At 37.1% G+C, this 24,411-nt stretch overlaps 1 protein-coding gene across 2 annotated transcripts in view; it reads left to right on the top strand.

The window, feature by feature from the left end:
- VAV3 (vav guanine nucleotide exchange factor 3) overlaps positions 1 to 24,411 on the top strand; it is a 404,297-nt gene that overhangs the window by 319,877 nt on the left and 60,009 nt on the right. For both annotated transcript variants that reach the window (XM_007977771.3, XM_073008530.1), the window contains one exon: positions 11,396 to 11,532. In XM_007977771.3, the coding sequence (XP_007975962.3) occupies positions 11,396 to 11,532 (137 nt within the window). The remainder of the gene's footprint in view (positions 1 to 11,395; positions 11,533 to 24,411) is intronic.

Here is a 24,411-nt window from a genome sequence, read left to right on the forward strand (position 1 = left end):
CTTAGAGTTACCTGTTAGATACTGTGGTGATTGTGGATCCTCAGAGTTTGAAAGTGGACTCATAGAAGTTTTCAAAGACTGAGCAGGTTAGAAATTCTTCCAAGTAAATATTTTAATTGTAGCACCATTTTATAAATAAAGGACTGCTGTTCTGCGTTCCCTTGTTCTGTTTCAGAAGTTTGTTATGGAAGACTGTTCGTAAGAAGGGTAGAGAGATTGTTCAATTTATGTGCATTTTTCTGTAGATATGTTGACAATTGGTCTCTGACCTAAGGGCTCCATAGCCTCTTAAAAAAAAAATCAGCACATCAAAATGCTGGTGCAGAGTCATTTGCGTTCTCTGAAACTTTGCCAGTCAGAAATACCAATTGCGCATGCTCTTCATTTTAGCTTATAAATCAATAAACCCTGTCTGCATGAATCTGAATCTTTTGGGAATGCATCTGAATATGCTCTCCACTACTCAAGCAAGATGATCACAGGAAGGAGGGAGGTCAAGAGAAAAGAGAAAAATAAAAGCAAGCAAATAATTGAGTGTATAGGAAATAAAAAAGTTGGATGTTTTTCTTTAACATAAGTGATGCAAGTCATCTCATTTAAAGTGTATTCAGAATGAGTATAAATAATTAAGGGGGCCTTAGTAAGAACCTTTAAGAAATATATTAGCAGTTTTACATGTCAAAAACAATTTTATTTTTTTGGAAAATTTCAGTTACACATAGCATATTGATAGTTGGGTAGAAACACAAATAAATAAAGTAGTTTAAAAGCAAGTAAAAACTAATGATCAAGTGGCAGTTTGTTTCTATAATACCAATAATAACTGAATATTTGTATCATTAAAAGCTAAATTTGGCTATGAAAATAAATGTTTATCATACAAATTTAGGCAACATAAATATATATATGAAAGCAAGAGGAGAGAGATACTAACAAGTAAACAGATAACTGCGTGAATTGCAAGTTCATAATGTAGACTGCCTTGGCTGGACCTGTTACAGGAAAGGGGTCCCACTCCAGACCGCAGGAGAGGGTTCTTGGATCTTGCACAAGAAATAATTCAGGTGAGTTCATAGAGTAAAGTGAAAGCAACTTTATTAAGAAAGTAAAAGAATAAAATAATGGCTACTCCATAGACAGAGCAGCCCCAGGGACTATTAATTGGCCATTTTTGTGGTTATTTCTTGATGATTTGCTAAACAAGGGGTGGATTATTCATGCCTCCCCTTTTTAAACCATGTAGGGCAACTTCCTGACATTGCCATGGCATTTGTAAACTGTCATGGCACGGGGGGAGTGTAGCAGTGAGGACTAGGAGAGGTCACTGTCATGGCCATCTTGGTTTTGGTGAGATTTAGCCAGCTCCTTTACTGCAATCTGTTTTATCAGCAAGGTCTTTATGACCTGTATCTTGTGCTGCCTTCCTATCGTATCCTGTGACTTAGAATACCTTAACCCTCAGGGAATGCAGCTCAGTAGGTGTCAGCCTTATATTACCCAGCTCCTATTCAAGATGGAGTTGCTCTGGTTTACTCGTCTGTGACAGACCTACTTGCTCCAGGTATTTAAGGAACCATAAGAAAGTCAGCATGGGTTGATTCCAAGTCTTTGCTATTGTGAATAGTGCCGCAATAAACATACGTGTGCATGTGTCTTTATAGCAGCATGATTTATAATCCTTTGGGTATATACCCAGTAATGGGATGGCTGGGTCATATGGTACATCTAGTTCTAGATCCTTGAGGAATCGCCATACTGTTTTCCATAATGGTGGAACTAGTTTACAATCCCACCAACAGTGTAAAAGTGTTCCTATTTCTCCACATCCTCTCCAGCACCTGTTGTTTCCTGACTTTTGAATGATCGCCATTCTAACTGGTGTGAGATGGTATCTCATTGTGGTTTTGATTTGCATTTCTCTGATGGCCAGTGATGATGAGCATTTTTTCATGTGTCTGTTGGCTGTATGAATATCTTCTTTTGAGAAATGTCTGTTCATATCCTTTGCCCACTTTTTGATGGGGTTGTTTTTTTCTTGTCAATTTGTTTGAGTTCTTTGTAGGTTCTGGATATTAGCCCTTTGTCAGATGAGTAGATTGCAAAAATTTTCTCCCATTCTGTAGGTTGCCTGTTCACTCTGATGGTAGTTTCTTTTGCTGTGCAGAAGCTCTTTAGTTTAATGAGATCCCATTTGTCAATTTTGGCTTTTGCTGCCGTTGCTTTTGGTGTTTTAGACATGAAGTCTTTGCCCATGCCTATGTCCTGAATGGTACTACCTAGGTTTTCCTCTAGGGTTTTTATGGTATTAGGTCTAACATTTAAGTCTCTAATCCATCTTGAACTAATTTTCATATAAGGAGTAAGGAAAGGATCCAGTTTCAGCTTTCTACTTATGGCTAGCCAATTTTCCCAGCACCATTTATTAAATAGGGAATCCTTTCCCCATTTCTTGTTTCTCTCAGGTTTGTCAAAGATCAGATGGCTGTAGATGTGTGGTATTATTTCTGAGGACTCTGTTCTGTTCCATTGGTCTATATCTCTGTTTTGGTACCAGTACCATGCTGTTTTGGTTACTGTAGCCTTGTAGTATAGTTTGAAGTCAGGTAGCGTGATGCCTCCAGCTTTATTCTTTTGACTTAGGATTGTCTTGGAGATGCGGGCTCTTTTTTGGTTCCATATGAACTTTAAAGCAGTTTTTTCCAATTCTGTGAAGAAACTCGTTGGTAGCTTGATGGGGATGGCATTGAATCTGTAAATAACCTTGGGCAGTATGGCCATTTTCATGATATTGATTCTTCCTATCCATGAGCATGGTATGTTCTTCCATTTGTTTGTGTCCTCTTTTATTTCACTGAGCAGTGGTTTGTAGTTCTCCTTGAAGAGGTCCTTTACATCCCTTGTAAGTTGGATTCCTAGGTATTTTATTCTCTTTGAAGCAATTGTGAATGGAAGTTCATTCATGATTTGGCTCTCTGTTTGTCTGTTACTGGTGTATAAGAATGCTTGTGATTTTTGCACATTAATTTTGTATCCTGAGACTTTGCTGAAGTTGTTTATCAGCTTAAGGAGATTTTGGGCTGAGACAATGGGATTTTCTAAGTATACAATCATGTCATCTGCAAAGAGGGACAATTTGACATCTTTTCCTAACTGAATACCTTTGATTTATTTCTCTTGCCTGATTGCCCTAGCCAGAACTTCCAACACTATTTGAATAGGAGTGGTGAGAGGGCATCCCTGTCTTGTGCCATTTTTCAAAGGGAATTTTTCCAGTTTTTGCCCATTCAGTATGATATTGGCTGTGGGTTTGTCAGTCCATCAGTGACAGACTGGATTAAGAAAATGTGGCACGTATACACCATGGAATACTATGCAGCCATAAAAAAGGATGAGTTTGTGTCCTTTGTAGAGACATGGATGCAGCTGGAAACCATCATTCTTAGCAAACTATCACAAGAACAGAAAACAAACACCGCATGTTCTCATTCATAGGTGGGAACTGAACAATGAGATCACTTGGACTCGGGAAGGGGAACATCACACACCAGGGCCTATCATGGGGAGGGAGAGGGGGGAGGGATTGCATTGGGAGTTATACCTGATGTAAATGACGAGTTGATGGGTGCTGACGAGTTGATGGGTGCAGCACAGCAACATGGCACAAGTATATATATGTAACAAACCTGCATGTTATGCACATGTACCCTAGAACTTAAAGTATAATAATAATAAAAAATAAATAAAATTAAAAAAAAAAAAAAAAGAAAGTCAGCCTGACTGAAAAGAGTGAGCAAGTGTGAGGCTGGAACAAGATGAAATTGGAGAGTTATCAGGGATCAGAAAATATATAGGGTCTTGTATGCAATCACCAGGAGTTCAAATTTAATTTTAAGTGCAGTGAGCAAGTTTTTAATAGGAAACTTATTATATAATTTATTATTTTTTAATCAAGCCTTATGTGTAGGATGGTCAGACATTATAAGATTGGATGAGGTAAAGCCAGTTAGAAAGACAGTGCTTGAACTGGGAGGTAGAAATGAAGGTGGGAAGAAATGGTTTGATTAGAGAGAAATTTTGGAGATATAATCAAGTGTATGTGCATGTGTGTTTGCACATGCATATTTGGAAGGGTAGCCTTTGGGAGAGAAAGGGTCCCTCCCTCCCTGCCTGCCTTCCTTCGTTCCTTCCTTCCTTCCTCTTCCAAAAAACAATAATAATAATAATTGAGATAAAGAACATAACCTATGGCACCATGGTGTTTGGTCACAGTCTAGTAGATATAAACTCTGTACCAAGACATAAAGAAAGGTGCTATAGTCTGGTACCTACACTTTATACCAGCTAAATAAATACTGTTGGTGTATTGAGTGGTACTGAAGCAAGAAGATTGAGTATCTAAAGGAGTGTATGTTTAAGGCACTTAAAATGCACTTAAGGGAATGTTGGTAGGTGTTTTAGTCTGTTCAGGCTGCTCTGACAAAATACCATAGACTCTGTGGTTTATAAATGACAGCTGACAGTTCTGGAGTCTGAGAAATCTACAATCAAGGTGTCAGTAGATTCAGTGTCTGGCAAGGGCCATTACAGATGGCTGTCTTCTCAGTATTCTCACATGGTAGATGGGGTGAGGGAGCTCTTAGGGCCTCTTTTACAAGGGCAGGAATTCTGCACGTGGGGCTCCACCCTTGTGGCCTAATTACCTCTCAAGGCTCCACCTCCTAATACTATCACGTTGGGAATTACATGTCAGCATATGTATTTGGGGGTACATAAACATTTAGTCTATAGCAATGGGTTTATAAGTAGAAATTATATTTGAGTTTTAAGGAGTGAGAATAGTAGTTCAGATTATTTTTTCCCTTGGGTTGGGGAGTGAACTGAATATTCAGACATCAGTAAGTATATGCCAGGAAGAAGGTAGAGTATGTTAATGAAAACTGGACCTGTTCAATAAATTTCAAATAATTCACAGAATGAGTGTAGGAAAGGAGTGTAGGAAATGGGCCAGACCCTCAAAACTGCATATTATCAAGTTTAAATTTTATCCATTGCTTTCATGCAGTGTCACTGACCTTTTTTCTGTCCCTCAAGTACTTTCAAGTTCATTCCAGTTTCGGAGCATTCATGCATGGGGCTCAGTTTGCCTGTTAAATTTTTCCTCCCAAATACCTACTCCCTTCTCCTTAGAGAAGGTGATAATACTTAGTTAGACTAGGTGATAATACTCTGTAAAATTGTGCAGTCGTGTTCTTTTTCTCTCTTTAAAGAAGAGGATAAGATAGCTCAGGGCTATGCTTCTGAAACTGGATTCCTTAGGTCCCTGGGAATAGCTGTTTGCCAAGGGTCTGCCAAGTACATGGCATTTTCTCCTGAAGCTTTGACCTTAAATATTTTAGGGAAACATTTTTTCCAATAAAATGTACATGTATAACAGAACAGAATGTTAAATTTGTATGGATTTTCAAGTAACGTGAAATTTTATAGTTATTTTATATTTGGTAGCCTATAAACACCTTTTTAATAAAGGTGAAAAAATCTTCCGAAGACATTATCATATCTTTCATCCTTGTTTCGTGATTCACTAATACTCTAGTAGACAGTGCCAAAGAGTGACTAGTCAGTGGTTATGGAGCTGAAGGAAGGCATGTCTGCCTTATCCTTGTTTTTATATGTGCTGTGACAGTGCTGTTTCCATTATTTGAGTCATCGTTGTTTATAAAAATAATGTAGGCTTCTCTCGTGAAAATTTTAAAAATTATTGATGGGGAGTGTTCCCTTTGTGAACAGTCAGTTCTTTAGACCAGTTTGTTTTCCACCAAATTGCCTGCTTCTGTTGTAGCAGATGGTTTCCATGCTGTGGTTCCTTTTACTCCTCTCTGAAGACCAGCAAATCGATGAAAAAGTCATGCTTTCTTAGAAAGAGCCTTGCAAGTTGTGATGGCAGGGGAATCCCAGCACCTAGCATCCCAGGCTCAGCCTGGTCATGGGGACCTGATTCTTAGATTGTAGACTTGTATCAGGAAAGGTCCAGATGTTAACTTATAAAGGGTTTTTTAGTTGGGAAGATGACAGGCAGCACTTATTTCACTGTAATTTTCTCAAAAGCAAATTTGGCAGTGGTAGGTGTTGGTCATGGTGTTTTGCACATGTACCCACAAGAATGTGATTCTCAAACTTGGCTAGAGTTTGGATGTCACACCTAGGAAATTTATAGAAAAAATAAAGTACACATTTTAGGGTCTTAACCAAGAATTATAAAAGGAAAATTTCCTAAAATTTTTATAGATATGAACATTTTTTTTTTTAAAGTTCCCTCTGGATGGAAGTCCATGCCCAGTTGTATTGTTATCTTAGCGTTCACCTGTCTGTCTATTCCATGGACTGACTATAGGCTGTTTGAAGGCAGGATACTTTCCCTTGCTTTCCTCTAAAACTGCCATGCCTAGCACTTATGGAATGCTGAAGTCACATTTGATGAATGAATGAATATGTTATGCTTATGATCAGTTTCCCAGGATAAACCATCTACATTTTCTGATATCTTGTAAAACTAATTATTTTTTAATGTGGCTGTGTTTAGATTTTAAATTGGGCCTCAGAGGTGAAAGGCTAGCATATTACTGACAGCCCATTTATCTAGTAGGCAGCACTCTCCTCTAAGTTATTGCCTCGGGGAAGCCCATTGCATTAGGGCGGTGATATCAGCATCATGAATAGATACTAATCTATATTGTAGCAATCGCTCTTCTTGCCCTGCTTAGAAGACACAGTGGTTGATGCTCCTACAATTAGCTGTTCAGTTCATTGAAGTTTGAAAGTTTATGTGAAAATAATTAGTGAAACAGTTTATATCTAGAAAATTTTCTAATAGGATTCTACTTAGAATTAACTTTTTTTAAAAAGTGCATGTGTCACTTGGCCTGTGTCACTCTTCGTGGTACTGAATTCAGATTTGAAAGGAAATTTTGGGCCGGGCGCGGTGGCTCAAGCCTGTAATCCCAGCACTTTGGGAGGCCGAGACGGGCGGATCACGAGGTCAGGAGATCGAGACCATCCTGGCTAACCCGGTGAAACCCCGTCTCTACTAAAAATACAAAAAACTAGCTGGGCGAGGTGGCGGACGCCTGTAGTCCCAGCTACTCCGGAGGCTGAGGCAGGAGAATGGCGTAAACCCGGGAGGCGGAGCTTGCAGTGAGCTGAGATCCGGCCACTGCAGTCCAGCCAGGGCTACAGAGCAAGACTCCGTCTCAAAAAAAAAAAAAAAAAGAAAGGAAATTTTGTTACAGGTCTCCCTTTTCAAAACACTTCTGTATTGTTTTGGGAAACTCAAGCATTCTATGTACCTACATGTAGCTTTAGTTTTATTCAACCAGAAACACATGACTATTAGTAGAGTATAACTGTCATTTTAAGATTGCTAATTTGTTTGTTAATTCCTCCTGCATAAGTTTGACTTGGGGATCTTGTCTGATTTAAGACCAAGCACAAGTACTAGTGTGAACAAAAGTTAATGAGCGAAATTGTCAAGTTATATATTAAGGGCATAGTTAGCTGTACAACAAACCTTTTGTTGTGGGAATAAAACAAGGTAAAATAATTAAACATCTGGCAGGAGATCTAATTTTGGCTTAATATTTTAATCATATTCCCTTGGATAATTATAATTGATTACATAAAAGTTTTAGGAACTTCTAAGATTGCCCAAATACATATGTTGAAAGTACATGTGATTATTTTGCATTTAATGTCTGAAGGTAGTTGCAATATAAATATTCAGATTTGGGTGAGCAACACTGTAACTCAGCTAACATGTCTGTTGTAAATAAAGTTCTGGAGTGGAGAGAAACTAAACAATTGTTGGGTCTGTATTTTCCCCAGAAGAGAGAAGCAACTTTCTGGGATTAGTTGTGAGTTTATAATATAATGAAATGTGTATTTCTTGTCCCTTTTTAAGGAATATGACTGTCTGTTTCCAATTAATCACTGTCAGTGAGGAAATTTAGAGTTCAACTTTTGTAGTTTACACTACTTTGTACCTCAGCCTCCCTTGAAGTGTGGTAGCCAAGGGAAAATATGGAGATTTTTAAGGAACTGGGGATTTTAAGCCTGACCAAATTTTGAAAGACTGGTCTATGAAAAGGAGATTTGCTCCCTTCAGCATAATTTCAGATGGAAGGCAGTAGGTCAATGGAGAGAAGTTACATAGAGATTTGTAAGTAAGTTTCAAGAAGACCTTATTAATAAACTCTGTGCAACAATAACTGAGTTGTCATGGGGACACGTGGTAAATGTTCTGCCCTGGACATTTTTAAACAGAGGTTAAAACCTATCAGAGGCATATTTTCTAAGGGGAGAAGAAAACCTACATTAAATTAATACTAAATGGCTGTTCGAAATATAAACATCTATAAGTCTAATTTATTCTCCGTTCTTGATCTCATTTGTGAAGAGTGATGCCTGCTGTGGCAGTAAATTGTGTTAAGAATTGTATTGATGATTGAGCGCTGACGTCAAGTTTAAGCCATTTCCTCTTATTTTAATTGCAATTTTTTATCTTTCAGTTAATGCGAGTGTGTTCACGTCCTTAGCAATGTAATGGTGCCTTTTTCATAAGAGGAAGAATATTAAAGGACATTTTGGAAAGCAACCATTTATCCCACCTGTAATGTAGAACACCTACTATATGCTAAAATCAGAAGCAAAGGGCAAGGTGTCGGAATTCATTATATTGCTGTGCCCTTGTTTCATTCCTTTTATCCTTTGATCTCTGTACTCCTGACAACAGATCATGCTGAAATGGAAAGTGCTGACTATCAGAAATAAATTGCCAAAGATAACCCTAACAAATGACCAAAAACAACAACAACAACAACAACAACAAAAATTCCATTATATCATAAACTCACAACCCATTCCGCAACAAACCATATGAGTTGAAGAAACACTGTACTTTGTAAGTTGATGATGGCTGAATAGAGGTTAATAACAATGTCCTAGTGGGTATTACCTGGGCTTAAGCATAATTCTTGGCACGTTTACACATTTTTGCTTTGGGGATGAGGTCAGCAACATACCTATACTAGTGTGCTACTAGGTGAACTTCCTAAGTGAAGCTCATGACCAAGAAGAAAGCAATACCAGAAGAGACAGAGTAAATAAAACACTTAGGAATAAGTGGGACTACAAAAGCAGTATATCTTTCCTACTTTGTAGCATAGCTAGGTCCTATTATCTGACCAGAGTATACTAGTGTATGTACCCTTCGTAATGTTAAATTTTACATGTTATGGGCATGTTGTGGGCATTCCAGTCCATCTACAAACAGACATATGAGGCAGCATTACTCCATCCCTAACACCTTACAGCCTCTTATGGAGCCTGGGCATTTCTGTATTTTAATTCCTAATATATATTTGGGTGGTGAAATGCCATCAAAGTTAATTTTTTCCTAAACACTTTATGAATTTTCAGTTGTTTCTTCTTAAGAATGATTGACTTGGGCATGTTGACAATAAAGGAACTGCTCTTTCCATCATTTGTCACATGGCGCTGCTCGCTTTTATCCCTGTGGCTCTTGGCAATGGAAAACTGCAGTGAAGGCCAGGGCTCAGGACTGGCCCCAGTATTTGAGGCCACATCAGCTGTTTGAGGTTTAAAAGATATTCTTTCTTGACTTCCACCTCTATTTAAAACTGTCAGAAAAACAAAATTACCCAGGCAGTCTACCAAATGAGATGCTTTCCTTGCCCTAGATGTGCTCGATAAAACAGAGGTGAACTGCAATTCTCTCCCTTAAACATGGAGTTAACTATCATGCAAACCAGACTCCATTTAAAAAATTATTCTACTTTACATTACGTCCTCTTCCACCTGTTGGAGTTCTTAATCACTTGTGTGTATGGGATATTTAGGTTTCATTTTAAATTAGCAGTTGCAACTTAATAGAATGTATAAAATAAACTCTCTATACTAAAGGCATTTGCAGTGTATTGAGAGCAAGTCTGTTAAACATTTACCTGAGAGGAGTTCTCTTAGAGTGTTGTTTAGGGGAAAGTCAACGAAATCTGCTGTTGCTGTTAGGGTGAGACCTTATGACATCTGGTAGGGAAATACTCCCTGAATGTGAGATTAAAATCATCCCTCTGGGGATTCTGCGGCACAAGAACAGAAGCAAAGGAGGATGTAGCAACTCCTGACAAGCCTCAGCAGTCCCAGCAGCTAAACTGGGGTGAAGGGCACAGTGTTTTTCAACCTCTGCCTCCTGATTGGATTGATAAACAAGTGTTGACCAAAACTTTTCTAGTCTGTTCAGTTTATAACCACACTTGTTTTTCTCCCTCTGGCATGGTTGTTCAAAAGAATTTTGAGGACTTTAATAAACTGTTTGCTGAAGCATTTCATGTAGCTTTTGAGATTTTTCTAGTTAACTTAGACATCTAGAACCGAATGACAGTCATTCATCCTTCTTTGTATGTTTAGTGCAGCATTTTTAGCCAGTTACAGCTTCACCATGGTTAATCATTAGAATAAAAAGTTCTGAAGCATAATAAAGGCTTCAGTCCTTTAATGTGCAAAAAATATCATGTTTATGAGTGGACATCTCTTAGCTGGGAGCAGTTTCACCTGTAAATGAATAAGTGACTGTGAGGTTGTTCATTGTGACCAGTATTGCTGCACCTAGACCCGTGTTCATTTGAAGCTGCTGTTCTCTCAAAAATGAAATATTGAACTGAGGCCTTCATTGTGCATTCAAAGAAATACAAAGAGAAGGAATGGATCTGTATTTCAAATATCATTGGTGCTATTGGCTTAGACACGTTCCCTTTATTGGGTCTGTTTTGCAAGCCTAAATTTGAGCCTGAAGAGTTTCTCCATATAAATGTCTTGAGTATTGCAGTGGCACATCCATCACCTTTTTGCTTTTGAATTACAAAGATAACCTTAAGATATGATGCATATACTGGGCAATGTGATACATACACAGAAAGGGTGAGCCTCCTCAGTGATGAAATCAGCCAGTGCCCAAGAGGAAAGTAATAGGCAGAAAGGATAGAGTTGATGAAAAAATTGATTCTTTTCCATTAAACTGTACGTGATGTGTTTTTTATGAAGCAGGTATCAACTGAAAGAGAAATGTTTTTTCAACTAAAAAGAGATTGATGGTAAGGGAGAGGAAAAGTATGTCAGAGATCACGGGATAAATATGTGTCTTATTCTATTACCATCTTGTATAATGAGAAAGTTGAAAAGCATTCTATTGTAGTTACTTAAAATGTTGACTTGGACTTGGTGGTATTAACACTTTTTAATGTTAATAATGGCTTTTTTTTGTAAAGTACATGTAGACTTCACACATCGTTTTTTCAATTCTAAAACTTGTCTGGCTTATTTTCAGGTTTACCAAAGATGCAGGTCATTAGGAACTATTCTGGAACACCACCCCCAGCTCTTCATGAAGGACCCCCTTTACACCTCCAGGCCGGGGATACGGTTGAACTTCTGAGAGGAGATGCACACAGTCTGTTTTGGCAGGTACTATTGTTACAGGAAAGGAGTCCTGGTCCAGCCCCAAGAGAGGATTCTTAAATCTTGTCCAAGAAAGAATTCAGGGCAAGTCCACAGTGCAAAGCAAAAGCAAGTTGATTAAGAAAGTAAAGGAATAAAAGAATGGCTACTCCATAGACAGAGCAGCCCCAAGGGTTGCTGGTTGCCCATTTTTATGGTTATTTCTTGATGATATATTAAACAAGGGGTGGATTATTCATGCCTTCCCTTTTTAGACCGTATTGGGTAACTTCCTGACGTTGCCATGGCATTTGTAAACTGTCATGGCGCTGGTGGCAGTGTAGTAGTGAGGACGACGAGAGGTGACTCTCGTGGCCATCTTGGTTTTGGTAGGATTTAGTCAGCTTCTTTACTGCAACCTGTTCTATCAGCAAGGTCTTTATGACCTATATCTTGTGCCAACCTCCTGTCTCATACTGTGACTTAGAATGCCCTAACTTTCTGGGAGTGCAACCGAGTAGGTTTCAGCCTCATTTTTACCCAGCTCCTATTTAAGATGGAGTTGCTCTGGTTCACATGCCTCTGACACTATCCAACAGTTTGTTAGATTTAATGCATGATTTATTACTGCTTAAAGAAAAATGACTCTTGTCTTTAGAAACTGCATGCTTTCAGCTTCAGAAAAATTACATGATGTGCAGAAAATATTTTGTATTAACCTTTTTTATATTTACTAATGCCAAAGTGGCAACAAAAATTGGAACACTAGAGAAAAATACTATCAGTGCTGTGGGGTCATAATTATCATTTTTATTAAAAATTCCTACTTTACCATAGCATTTTTTCCAAACCTAGGACCTGTGGGTATGATCTAATTTGCATGGCTTTAATATATTAACAGTTCACTTCAGGGGAGCTACCTAATTAGCTTGCCTGTGGCCATTTCTGACCATATTTGCTTTTTGCCTACCCACAGTAATACCTGGAGTTCTCAGAGGTGCTCTGGGCATTATTCATAAAATCTGTGAAATGTAAAAAGTAAGTGAGCATATTGATGTTTGCCCATGATGAAATCTCTCTTGGCCCGTGGACCTTTTTATTTGGTTGAAACTTTTTTTGAACTTAGGTAAATATGGTATCATGTTAAGATTGAATAAAGCTGTTCATTAAATTCCTGAATTTCATGTGTATGTTAGAAATATTTCCCAATGATGTTGAGGAAAGAATTGGTTAAAAAATCTATTGTGCATTGAGGGAAAAATAAGTGAGGATCAACAGATTATCACGAGTGAAATGTGGTTAGAGGTAAAAAGAGAGAAATCAGAGAAAAGACTGTTGGATAATAATCAACTGTGCACATGTGGAAGGGACAGCTATTTTATTTGCTTAAATCTATTTTATTGTCTGTCATCTTAATATAAGAATGCCCAAAGATTGAACATTTATCTCTAACCACCATTTCAACTGTGGTAGCCCATGAATTTTCCAAAGCTCCACCATTCTTCTTAAGTATCCCGCTCCTTCCAAACTTCATCCTTCCCAGAAAAGGAAAGGTCTTCTTCAGACCACTTCTGTGTCTGTCAGCCTAACCAGAAAATGTACCTGCCTTTGTAGCCATAAGGTTCCTCACATTCAAGACTTATCTTTCTTCTTGAACTTTTTATCCTGTATTCCATCAGCTGAGTTTTGACTCCTAAATTTTCAACTTCATTCTCTCCACTGGCTCCTTTTCTATAGCATGTAAATATTCTCAGTCTCCTCCCATATTAAACACATAACTCAACCTTTTGTCTGGTTATGCCAGACACTCTCTCACCCTCTTCCTCTCCACAACCAAAGCTAAGCTTGTTGGGGAAGTAGTCTATGCTCAATTTCTACCACTCCATGTCCTATTCATAAGCCAATCTCTTGCAGAAACTACTCCTTCTTGGATCATTAGTGCGACTTTATATAAAAACTTTGAGATGGATGGTAAACTGTGCATAGTTTAAGCGTACAATTTGAGAAGTATGAACACACACACACACATATATATATAAGTGAAACCATCACTATAATCAGGAGAATAAACATATCCAATATCATCCCTAAAGGTTTTTGTGCCCCTTGGTAATCCCTCCATCATGCTCCTGTCTGTTGCTTTGTTCCGCCTCACCCAACAACCCTCAGCAACACTGTTCTGCTTTCAGACTAGAGATGAGTTTGTATTTTTTTAGAATTTGATGTGCATCACATAGTATGTATAATTTTTTTGTGGCTTATTTCACACAACATGATTATCCTGAGATTCCATCACATTGCTATGTGTAACAATAGCTCTTTCTTTTTATTGCTGATTATCATTCCATGTGTGGAGCTAGCACAATTTGTTTACCCGTTAGCGTGTTGATGGACTTTCAGGTTGCTACTAGTTTTTGGCTATTGCGAATAAAGCTTCTGTGAACAGTCAAATATAAATCTTTGTATGGACATAATGCTTTTATTTTTCTTAGGTACTAATGCCAAGAGGGGAATGTATAGATCATATGTAGATAATTGTTTTTCAAAGTGCCTATACCATATTACATTTCTCCCAGTTGTATTTGAGAGTTCTGGGTACCTCTTATCCTTGCCAACATTTGGTATGGTCATTCTTTTTTTAAAAAAAAAAAATACAGGGTCTTGCTCTATTGCCTAGGCTGGAGTATAGTGGTACAGTCATAACTCACTGTAGCCTCAAACTCCTGGGCTCAAACCATCTTCCCATCTCAGCCTCCTAAGTAGTTGGAACAACAGGCATGTGGCACCATGCCTGGCTAATTTTTTAGAGATAGTGTCTAGCTAAGTTGCTCAGGCTGTTCTCGAACTCCTGGCCTCAAGCATCCCTCCCACCTCAGCCTGCCAAGTAGCTAGGATTACAAGCATGAGCCAGGATTTTAAATTGTATTTATCCTAGCAGGTATATAGTGGTGTCTCATTGTAGTTTTGATTTGCATTTTGTTAATCATTAATTCATTAATAATGCTGAACATCTTTTTGTGTGCTTATTTGCCATCTATATAACTTTGCTGGTGAAGTGCTTGTTCAGATATTTTGTCAGATTTTTTAATGAGTCATGCGTTTTTTATTATTTGGCTTTGAGAGCTCCCTAGATATTTTGGGTAAAAGTCCTTTATAAAATATTTTATTTCCATATATTTCTCCTAACCTGTGACTTGCTTTTTTTTTATTTTCTTGATAATTTCATACATAGAGCAGAAGTTTTTACCTTTTATGTAGTCCAGTTTGTTAATTTGTTCCTTATATGGATCATGCTAAAGGTATTACATCTAACAAATCTTTGCCTACCCCAAAGTTACAAAGACATTCTCCTTTGTTATCTTCTGGAAGCCTTATAGTTTTAGTTTTTACATTTAGATTTATGATTCATTTTGAGGTTTTTTTTTGTAACTCATTAGGCCACTATTTTATTTTATTTTTTCATACTTTAAGTTCTAGGGTACATGTGCACAATGTGCAGGTTTGTTACATCTGTATACATGTGCCATGTTGGTGTGCTGCACCCATTAACTCGTCATTTACATTAGGTATTTCTCCTAATGCTATCCCTCCCCCCTCCCCCACCCCACGACAGGCCCCGGTGTGTGGTATTCCCCACCCTGTGTCCATGTGTTCTCATTGTTCAATTCCCACCTATGAGTGAGAACATGTGGTGTTTGGTTTTCTGTCCTTGTGATAGTTTGTTGAGAATGATGGTTTCCAGCTTCATCCATGCCCCTACAAAGGACATGAACTCATCCTTTTTTTATGGCTACATAGTATTCCGTGGTGTATATGTGCCACATTTTCTTAATCCAGTCTGTCACTGATGGACATTTGGGTTGGTTCCAAGTCTTTGCTATTGTGAGTAGTGCCGCAATAAACATACGCATGCATGTGTCTTTATAGCAGCATGAGTTATAATCCTTTGGGAATATCCCCAGTAATGGGATGGCTGGGTCAAGTGATATTTCTAGTTCTAGATCCTTGAGGAATCGCCACAGTGTCTTTCACAATGGTTGAACTAGTTTACAGTCCCACCAGCAGTGTAAAGGTGTTCGTATTTCTCCACATCCTCTCCAGCACCTATTGTTTCCTGACTTTTTAATGATCGCCATTCTAACTGGTGTGGGATGGTATCTCATTGTGGTTTTGATTTGCATTTCTCTGATGGCCAGTGATGATGAGCATTTTTTCATGTGTCTGTTGGCTGCATAAATGTCTTCTTTTGAGAAGTGTCTGTTCATATCCTTCACCCACTTTTTGATGGGGTTGTTTGATTTTTTCTTGTAAGTTTGTTTAAATTCTTTGTAGATTCTGAATATTAGCCCTTTGTCAAATGGGTAGATTGCAAAAATTTTCTCTATTCTGTAGGTTGCCTGTTCACTCCCTCAAAGTTTTTTTTTTTTTCATTTGTTTGTTTTTGTTTTTGTTTTTTTTATATGGTACTAATGGCAGGGTTTTTTTACATATGGATATCTAGGTGTTCCAGCAGCATTTGTTGAAAATGCAATTATTTCTCCACTAGATTGTCTTTGTACGTTTGTAGATAATGTGTTGTCCATACATATGTGTGTATTTATATCTTTATATGTGTGTACACATGTATTTATGTATATGTGTGTATATATCTTTGTGTGTATATTTTATATGTGTGTGTATATATATCTTTATATGTGTGTGTATACATATCTTTATATATCTGTAGGTCTGTTTCTGTATTCTATTTTGTTACATTGATTTCTTTCTCCATCTTTATACCAATGTGATGCTGTCTTGATTACTGCAGCTAATAAGATGTCTTGAAGTCAGACAATGTTAGTCCTCCAAATTTATTCTTTTCCTTTTTTCATAGGTGTTTTGAGTTTTTTTGGTCCTTTGCGTGTCCATGAATTTTGCAATCACTTATCAACTTCACCAATACAAAAAGCTTGTTGAGATTTTGATTGGGATCACATGGAATTGTAGATCAATATCGGAAAATTGACATCCTAACAAGATTGAGTCTTCCAATCACTGAACATACTATACTCCTCATTTATTTAGGTCTTTAATTCTCAGAAGTGTTTTTCAGTTTTCAGAGTTAAGGTCATATACATTCTTCGTCATATTTATCTGTAATTATTTCGCATTTCATTCTGATGCTATTATAAATGAGTTTTAAAATTTTAATTTCTATTGTAAATTGTGAGATACAGAAATACAGTTGATTTTTGTATGTTGATCCCTTATTCTTTAACTCTTATTAAATTCACTTACTAGTTCTTGTAGCTTTCCTTGTGTAGATTCCAACAGATTTTTTAATGTAGACATCATGTTGCCAATGAATACAGAGTTTTACTTCTTCTTTTGCAATCTGATTGCCTTTTATTTCTTTTCCTTGACTTGTTGCAATGGCTAGAATGTCCAGTAAAATGTCAAGTAGAAGTCATGAGAGAGTATATCCTTGCCTTATTCCTGATCTTATGGAAAAACATTAAGTCTCTTACCATTAAGTATGACATTATCTGTAGTTTCTCATAAATGCCCTTCATCAAGTTGAGGACATTGCCTTCTATTCCTAGTTTGCTGCAAGTTTTCATCAGTAATAGATGTTGGATTTTTGTCAAATGCTCTTCTGCATCCATTGAAATGATGATATTTTTTTTTGTTTTTATTAGTGTGGCAAATTTGATTTTCATATGTTAAATCAACATTTCTTTTCTATGATTAAATCCCAAATGGCAATTATATATTATCCTTTTTATATTTTGTTTCATTTTCATGTAATATCGTTGCCTGGTTTGGGTAATAATGTAATGTTCAAGGAATGAGTTGGGATCTAGTCCCTTCTCTTCAATTTTCTAAAAGAGATTTATAGAATTAGCATTATTTCTTCCCGAAGTGTTTCGTGGAATTTACTAGGGAAGCTATTTAGACCTAGAGTTTCCTTAGTAGAAGGTTTTGTTTTGTTGTTTGTTTATTTTGAGACGGAGTCTCGCTCTGTCGCCCAGGCTGGATAGGCTGGAGTGCAGTGGCAGGATCTTGGCTCACCACAACCTCTGCCTCCCGGGTTCAAGCAGTTCTCATGCCTCAGCCACAGGAGTCGCTGGGATTACAGGTGAACGTCACCATGCCTGCCCAGCTAATTTTTGTACTTTTAGTAGAAACGAAGTTTCACCATGTTGCCCAGGCTGGTGTCAAACTCCTGACCTCAAGTGATCTGCCCTCCTTAGCCTCCCAAAATGCTAGGATTACAGGCGTGAGTCAGCACACCTGGCCTAGAAGTTAAAAAAAAAAAAATTATAAAACAAACATAGGGCTATTCAGGTTATTTGCTTCCCCTTGAGTGAGTTTGGTAGTTTGTGGTTTTCAAGGAATTTGTCCATTTTGTCTAAGTTGTCAAATTTAATGGCATAAATTTTTATTCATAATGTTTCTTCATTATCCTTTTAATATCTGTAGAATCTGTGGTTGTATTATCTGTCTCATTCCCAATATCACTAATGTATCTTTTTTTGCCTGGTCAACCCGACTAGATAGGTATACATTTTATTGATCTTCTAATAGAACCAGCTTTTGGTTTTGTTGGTTCTATTGTTTTTTTCTCCTGTATCATCAATTTTTTTCTCCTGTATCATCGTTTTTTTCTCCTGTATCATCGAAATTTTTTGAGAAATAAAAAATTTCTCTGATTTTTATTACTTTCTGTCTATTCTTCTAGGCTTAATTTGCTCTTCTTTTGCTAGTTTGTTAAGGTAAGGTGTTTGCTCACTGATTTGTGTACTTTCCTTTCTTTTGCTAATATAGTTAGTACTGCAGATTTCTTTCTAAGTGCTACTTTGGTGCCTTCCCAAAATTTTGCAAAGCTCTGTATTTTCATTTTCAGTCAGTTCAAAATACAGATGGTCCTTGACTTATGATGGTTTGATTTACTGATTTTTCAACTTCACGATGGTGTAAAATGATACACATGCAGTAGAAACTATACTTGGAGGACCCATGCAACCATTCTGTTTTTCACTTTCAGTACGGTATTCAATAAATTATATCAGCTTTTCAGTACTTTATTATAAAATAAACTTTGTGTTATATTATTTTGAGCAATGCAAGCTAATTGTTTTGAGCATGTTTAAGGTAGGCTAGGCTAAACTATTATGTTCAGTATGGTAGATGTATTAAATGCATTTTTGATTTTCAGTGTCTTCTAACCAGGCAGAATTCTCTCTTATTTATTCTTTCCTTATAGTAATGATGACAACAATAGCACCAACAACTGATATTCACTGTACATTTTTATGTACAGGGTAGAGTTTTAAGAATACCTTTGTTAATACATATCATACTAATGAAAATTATATGAAATGAATTACTATTATTATCCTCATTTTATGGATGAGTGAACTGAGCCACTGTGAGGTTGAATAGCCTGCCCAAAGACATATAGCTAGTAACTTAGCAGAGCTGTGATTCAGACATAGGAATTCTGGCCAAGAGTCCAAGCTCTTTACTATTACACTCTAGCACTTCTTTTACAATCATGTTGTTTCTGATGAAGCTCATGCTGCCTTCCTAAACTTCATGCACCTTAGGGATATTGGGATGGTGGCTGTCTTTATGCTAATTAAAGAAACTAGGTTTGTGAGTTTCTTTCACTATCATCATCAAACTTGTGACGGTGTTTCAGTTTTGTGATTATTATACAACAATTTATTATTTCTCATAATGCTATGGATAATAAGGTGGTTCTTCTGCTTCAGTTCATGGTTGGGGTGCTGGGAGCCGCTGAAAGATCCCAAATGCCCATGTCCACAGGATTGGCAGTTAGTGTTAGCCTTTGTCTAGGAACTCAGTGGAGGCTGTCTGCACATTGACCTCTTCAGTGGCTCCTTATCTTCCTCACAGCATGGTGATCTCAGGGTACTTAGACTTATTATATGGTAACTGGCTCCCAAGAGTGTAAAAGTGGAAACTACTGGACCGTCTAACACCTAAACACCAGAACTGGTGCAGAATTACTTTTGCCACTTTTTGTTGGTTAAAGCAAGACATGTCCAGCCCAGATGCAAGAGGAAGGGGACCATACCAATCAAATCCCAGTAGGTGTGGTTCACCAAAATAACAGCGTGCCACAGACAGAAAACATTTTGAAGCTGCATGAGCAGCCCTAAGAATAAACTGGTTTTGTGAGCTCTTCCAAGGGCACTGAAAGCCAATCAGTTTTTCATAACAAAGAAAGGGACAGGAAGTATTCAAGCCAACCACAAAATGTTGAGGATCTTGGTGCATATAAGTGGCTTGAAGTTTGATGTTTGAGATCACTCTGAAGGTCACGCAGGAGTCCTAGAACCATGCCAAATGTGTGCTTAGAGGCATTTAGCTTTAAAAAGATAATTTTGGAATTCATATTTTTCTAACCAAGCTCTGTGTTCCTTTCCATCTTTTCTTCTTAAACCTTAGATTTGTAAAACTTAATTGTGTATAGTATCTTTTTTTCATTTATTCACTATTTTTTCCTGTCACACTAGGTTTAGATGGTGCTTTCAATTATTTTCATGTTTTGAGATTCATTATTTCCTTCATTCCTCACAGCCACATAATGTTAAAAGTAGAACTGTAATTGAGATTCTGGGACAACTAGCCCAGTGCCATTTTTTACTGAATGTTACTGCCTCCTATTCTTTCTAGACAAAAAGAAAGACATTATTAGTTGTCATTTCCTTTCAGCAGCCTATAAACTTGAAGATTTTCTGGCATAGCATTAGAATGGTTTTGGAGACACTTGGGAGAATCATAGGACAAATGAGAACCCTTAGATGACAAGATATGTGGGTATGTTTGGGGTATATGTAATGATCAAAAACAAATAAGGCTAATGTTTAGAACAGAGAAAACCAATTAACACATTTATTTCAGATAGCAAGTGTGCATTGAGTGCCAACTCTGTTCACTACTCAGACACTGCTCACACTTCAATTATCAATTCCTATCATTGGTTTGTCATTAGGTCTCCTGTCTTTAGAAGAACCATTTTTGCTTGCCAGCAGCCAGTAATATGTTTGACTTTTTGCACATATATTAAAAGTTCATCTCATGTTTCCCACACAGATGTAACTTGGATCAGAATTGTGTTACGGATACTTCTAAACCAATCAAATAATTTTTCGCCAACAAATGCTAGTTTTATTGAAATGAACCACTGGCAGTATGAGAAAAACTAAATCCAAGTCATGTATCTATAGCCAAATAGCTATATGGCTTCGGTCAATACATTTAATCACTATATAGCTTAGTTTCTTCATGTGTTACATGAGTGGGGCTATACCAGAGCAGTGCTTACCCCCCTGACTGAATCACCTGGGGAGCTTTGCAATAATGTCAAAACACAGCCTCACTTCCAGAGATTAAGACACAGGTAGCCTTGGTTGAGCCTAAGCATAAGTAAGTTGTATAAAACCCCAGATGAATCTAATGTGAGCCATTGATTTGATGATCTAATTGGTAAGATTCCATAGTAATTTTGACATTATCCCCAGCTCACTGGTTGATAATTGGTATTATTAAATGGAGCTACAAAATAAGGTGTTACAATACTTTGGCTTTGATAGTTACCAAATAAGGGGTACCTTTTTGACAAATTAGTGCATGATTTAAAAAATCACTTGCTAAACAATCTTTATGCTGAACTTGATATAGTCTTCTCTAATTGAAAAAGCACTTTAAGATCTTACAGTGTTTCGAGGCTGTCATGATTAAATTAGCTTTTGTTTCATAGACTGGACATATGGAAAGTACATGTAGGAAACTGGGTTGAATCTGCACTTACTCAATGGCATGATCTACAATGCCATGTTTTTTAAAAAATTTCTGAACAAAAACCTTTCCTCCTTATTGGGTCTAAATGTGGAGTCATGGACTGGTTGATCCTTTGAAGCCATGTGTGTCTTTAGGCATGTTTACAGTGGTCCCTTTTATGTCAATTTGCTGATTTTCATACTCAAGACATGTACTTTATGACTTGAATCCTGAAATATGTGGCTCCCTCACTGGGAATGTTTTTAAATTGTTTTCGAGAACATAGTTTTTAAGCACCTCTTTCTGGTTCCTTCCTAATCTTCAGAGTGTACATACTTAGCTCTGGAGAAGCCAGTTACATGTTTAGGAAATGATAGTTTATTTTGCTGAATGTTACTGACTCTGCCATCTATTAGCAGTGTGACTTTAAATAGATTACTTACTCTGAAGAGGGCCTCAGTTTTATCTGTATAGTGGAAGTAGCAATCACCACATACAAAATAAAACAAATACACAAAGGAATTCTAGCACAGTGCCCATTAAATAATGGCTCCTATCCATCTATCCATCCATCCATCCATCCATCCTCCCATCCATTCTTCCATTCTTTTATCCTACCATTCATCCATTCAGATACTTATAAAGTGCCTACTATGTGACTGACTGTGTTTCATGTTGGGAGAACCAGAAACTAGAGAACCAGTTTCTAACCTAGAGTCCTCCATGATATAAGGAATGATCAGAACTCAGGAGAGGTGATGCACCTGGTTTTCATTTTGAGTTTTTTAATTAAGATTTTTGTAACTCATATTGTTGCAAATATATCTAGCATTAAACCTATAGATAAAAGACTCTAGAAAACTTATTGCAATGTTACAATGGCTTTGTATTTTATTTCAAAAATGTCTTTTGTACTAGTTAGGTGCTTTGGCTTATTTGGAAATTTTTGAGAAGTTATGCCTTCTAACCTGTTTTCTCTGTTTTTGCAAGTGAATGACTTCACTCATTAGTGTGGGAAGTCAGATTTTGTAGTAGACTGTCATGTTTTCCACATATGCTATGTCAAGAGAATACAAATTATCCTCTACTATATATCAGGAACTTTCTTTCTTTGAATAGCTATTAATTTAGTCTGCATTATTATTATAACAACAGTAATTTCTAATGCTATTGAATGAATGGGCTATCGGCATTTTCATTATTACTTCTTTCAAACAATGAATTATCAATTGAGCTGTAAAAATGTACTCTGTTCAATCTTCGCATTGAAGGATTCATTTTGGCAGCATTTTCTTTTCTTCTTTGTCGTCTGCTTTTTTTTCTTCCTCTTTCCTTGAAAGCTCTATAAAATTGTCTTCAAGTGAAATGAATATAAAATAGGAAATTGGCCGTTTGGGGAACATTTTCTAGTGCAGGTGTAAGGCATAGTTTTTACTGAGCGTAACAACATACAGGACAATTCTGATCATGTCATCCAATTGATGATGATAAACATGTTGCTTTTAAGTCTTTGTTACAATATGTGATAATAAAGTCTTAGTAACTCCTGAGAATATCCTTCATACTGGAAGAAATTATTCATATTACAAACTTTATTTTTCCAGAAAAGATAAACTATACTTATCACAAAGGAAGAGAGGGCAAGACAGAGAAACAGGCAAATGTAAAATTAAGCCGCATCATCTATGGTTTCTACTATAATAGAATGCTTTACATGTGTTTTCTTCTTAGAATAAAGGCTGTGAAACAATGAGGATTCTATGTCTTATATCATGGGGTTTTATTTGCTCCATTGTCATTTACGAATATTCACATGTTCCACAGGGAGAATTTTGTAAGCTAATTGGAACCAAAAGGCAATTATAAGCAGTAGAACTGTAATCAGTGCCAAAAATAATATATATTTTTATCCACAATGAAAGTTAAATAACTTAGAAAATAGTTGTGAAACTTCACGCTTACTAATCACGCATCTACATGATCTTTATTCTAAGGAGTGAAAATGTTTTTACCCACATTCTGATTAATTCACAAGGTCTTCATAACGAGGGTAAATGGAAAATCGTGTTACCTCCATCTAGAACTGTGACTTTAAAGGGCCAAATTTATCACCTGTTTATAAAATTGCAGTTGTAGAATTAAAACTAAAGTCCTTTTCAGACTTTTTGGTCTCCTACTTTAGTTCTACATGTTAGACCATTGTACTTTGTTATAGGAGAGCCATTTAATTCTCTAACACCTCTAAGGAAAACACACTTTTAAAGGCAATTTTGTTCTTTTTTGGTAGAAAAATTAGGAAACAAAGCATCACTTTATGTATAACTTTTTGTGTAACAGGAAGAGTCACACAGAAAATAAAAAGTCAGACAGTGAGTTGAGCTTAGAGAGAACTTGGAGGTTCTCAGGAGGAAGGAAGCATTTCTAGTCATGCTGATTTCAGAGGCAATGAACCTGGGGGGTGGTGGGCTCTTGACTTGGCCAGGGGCAACCAGGTGCTGGGTTCTCCACTACCATCCTCTCAGCCATCCAGACACAATGGTGATGAATGTTCTGTAAGGTGGCCCTTGTCTTAGTTTACCTTGTCAAGAATTTTTACCTCCCACGGGACTGCTGTATTTGGTCTTCAAACAGTCCGAGTGACTCTCTTTTTTTACAAGTATTTTTTTCTTCATTTTAAGCTGAATAAAAAAAATGAAGGGCTGATTAGGGGGATCTTTTTCACAGGAGACCTGTTTTCTCAAAGCTCCAACCATTGATGTATATGTTACCCTCTTCCTGGATTTTCCCTTTCGCCCCCATTCTGTCAGCTAAATCCTTCTTTACCATCAAGGCACAATACTGGGTCACCTTTTGTGAGGTCTTCTCAGAACCAAAAGGGTTTCTATCATAACTCCCATCAGACTGTGTCCTAAGGGTCTTTTTATCCTTCTTCCTGCCTGGTTAGAGCACTCCAGAAATATAAGAGCTATGACTTTCATTACTTTATCTCAGTTCCTAGAATGAAATAGGCATTCAGTCCATAGGTCTGGAATGAATAAGTCTGTTCAGAGTTATGATCTCCGTAAAGTGTTATTTACAAGTTTTAAAATGAGTTGTTTATTAAATTATACTTTA

The sequence above is a fragment of the Chlorocebus sabaeus genome, chromosome 20, assembly GCF_047675955.1.
Source record: "Chlorocebus sabaeus isolate Y175 chromosome 20, mChlSab1.0.hap1, whole genome shotgun sequence".
Taxonomy (NCBI): Eukaryota; Metazoa; Chordata; class Mammalia; order Primates; family Cercopithecidae; genus Chlorocebus; species Chlorocebus sabaeus.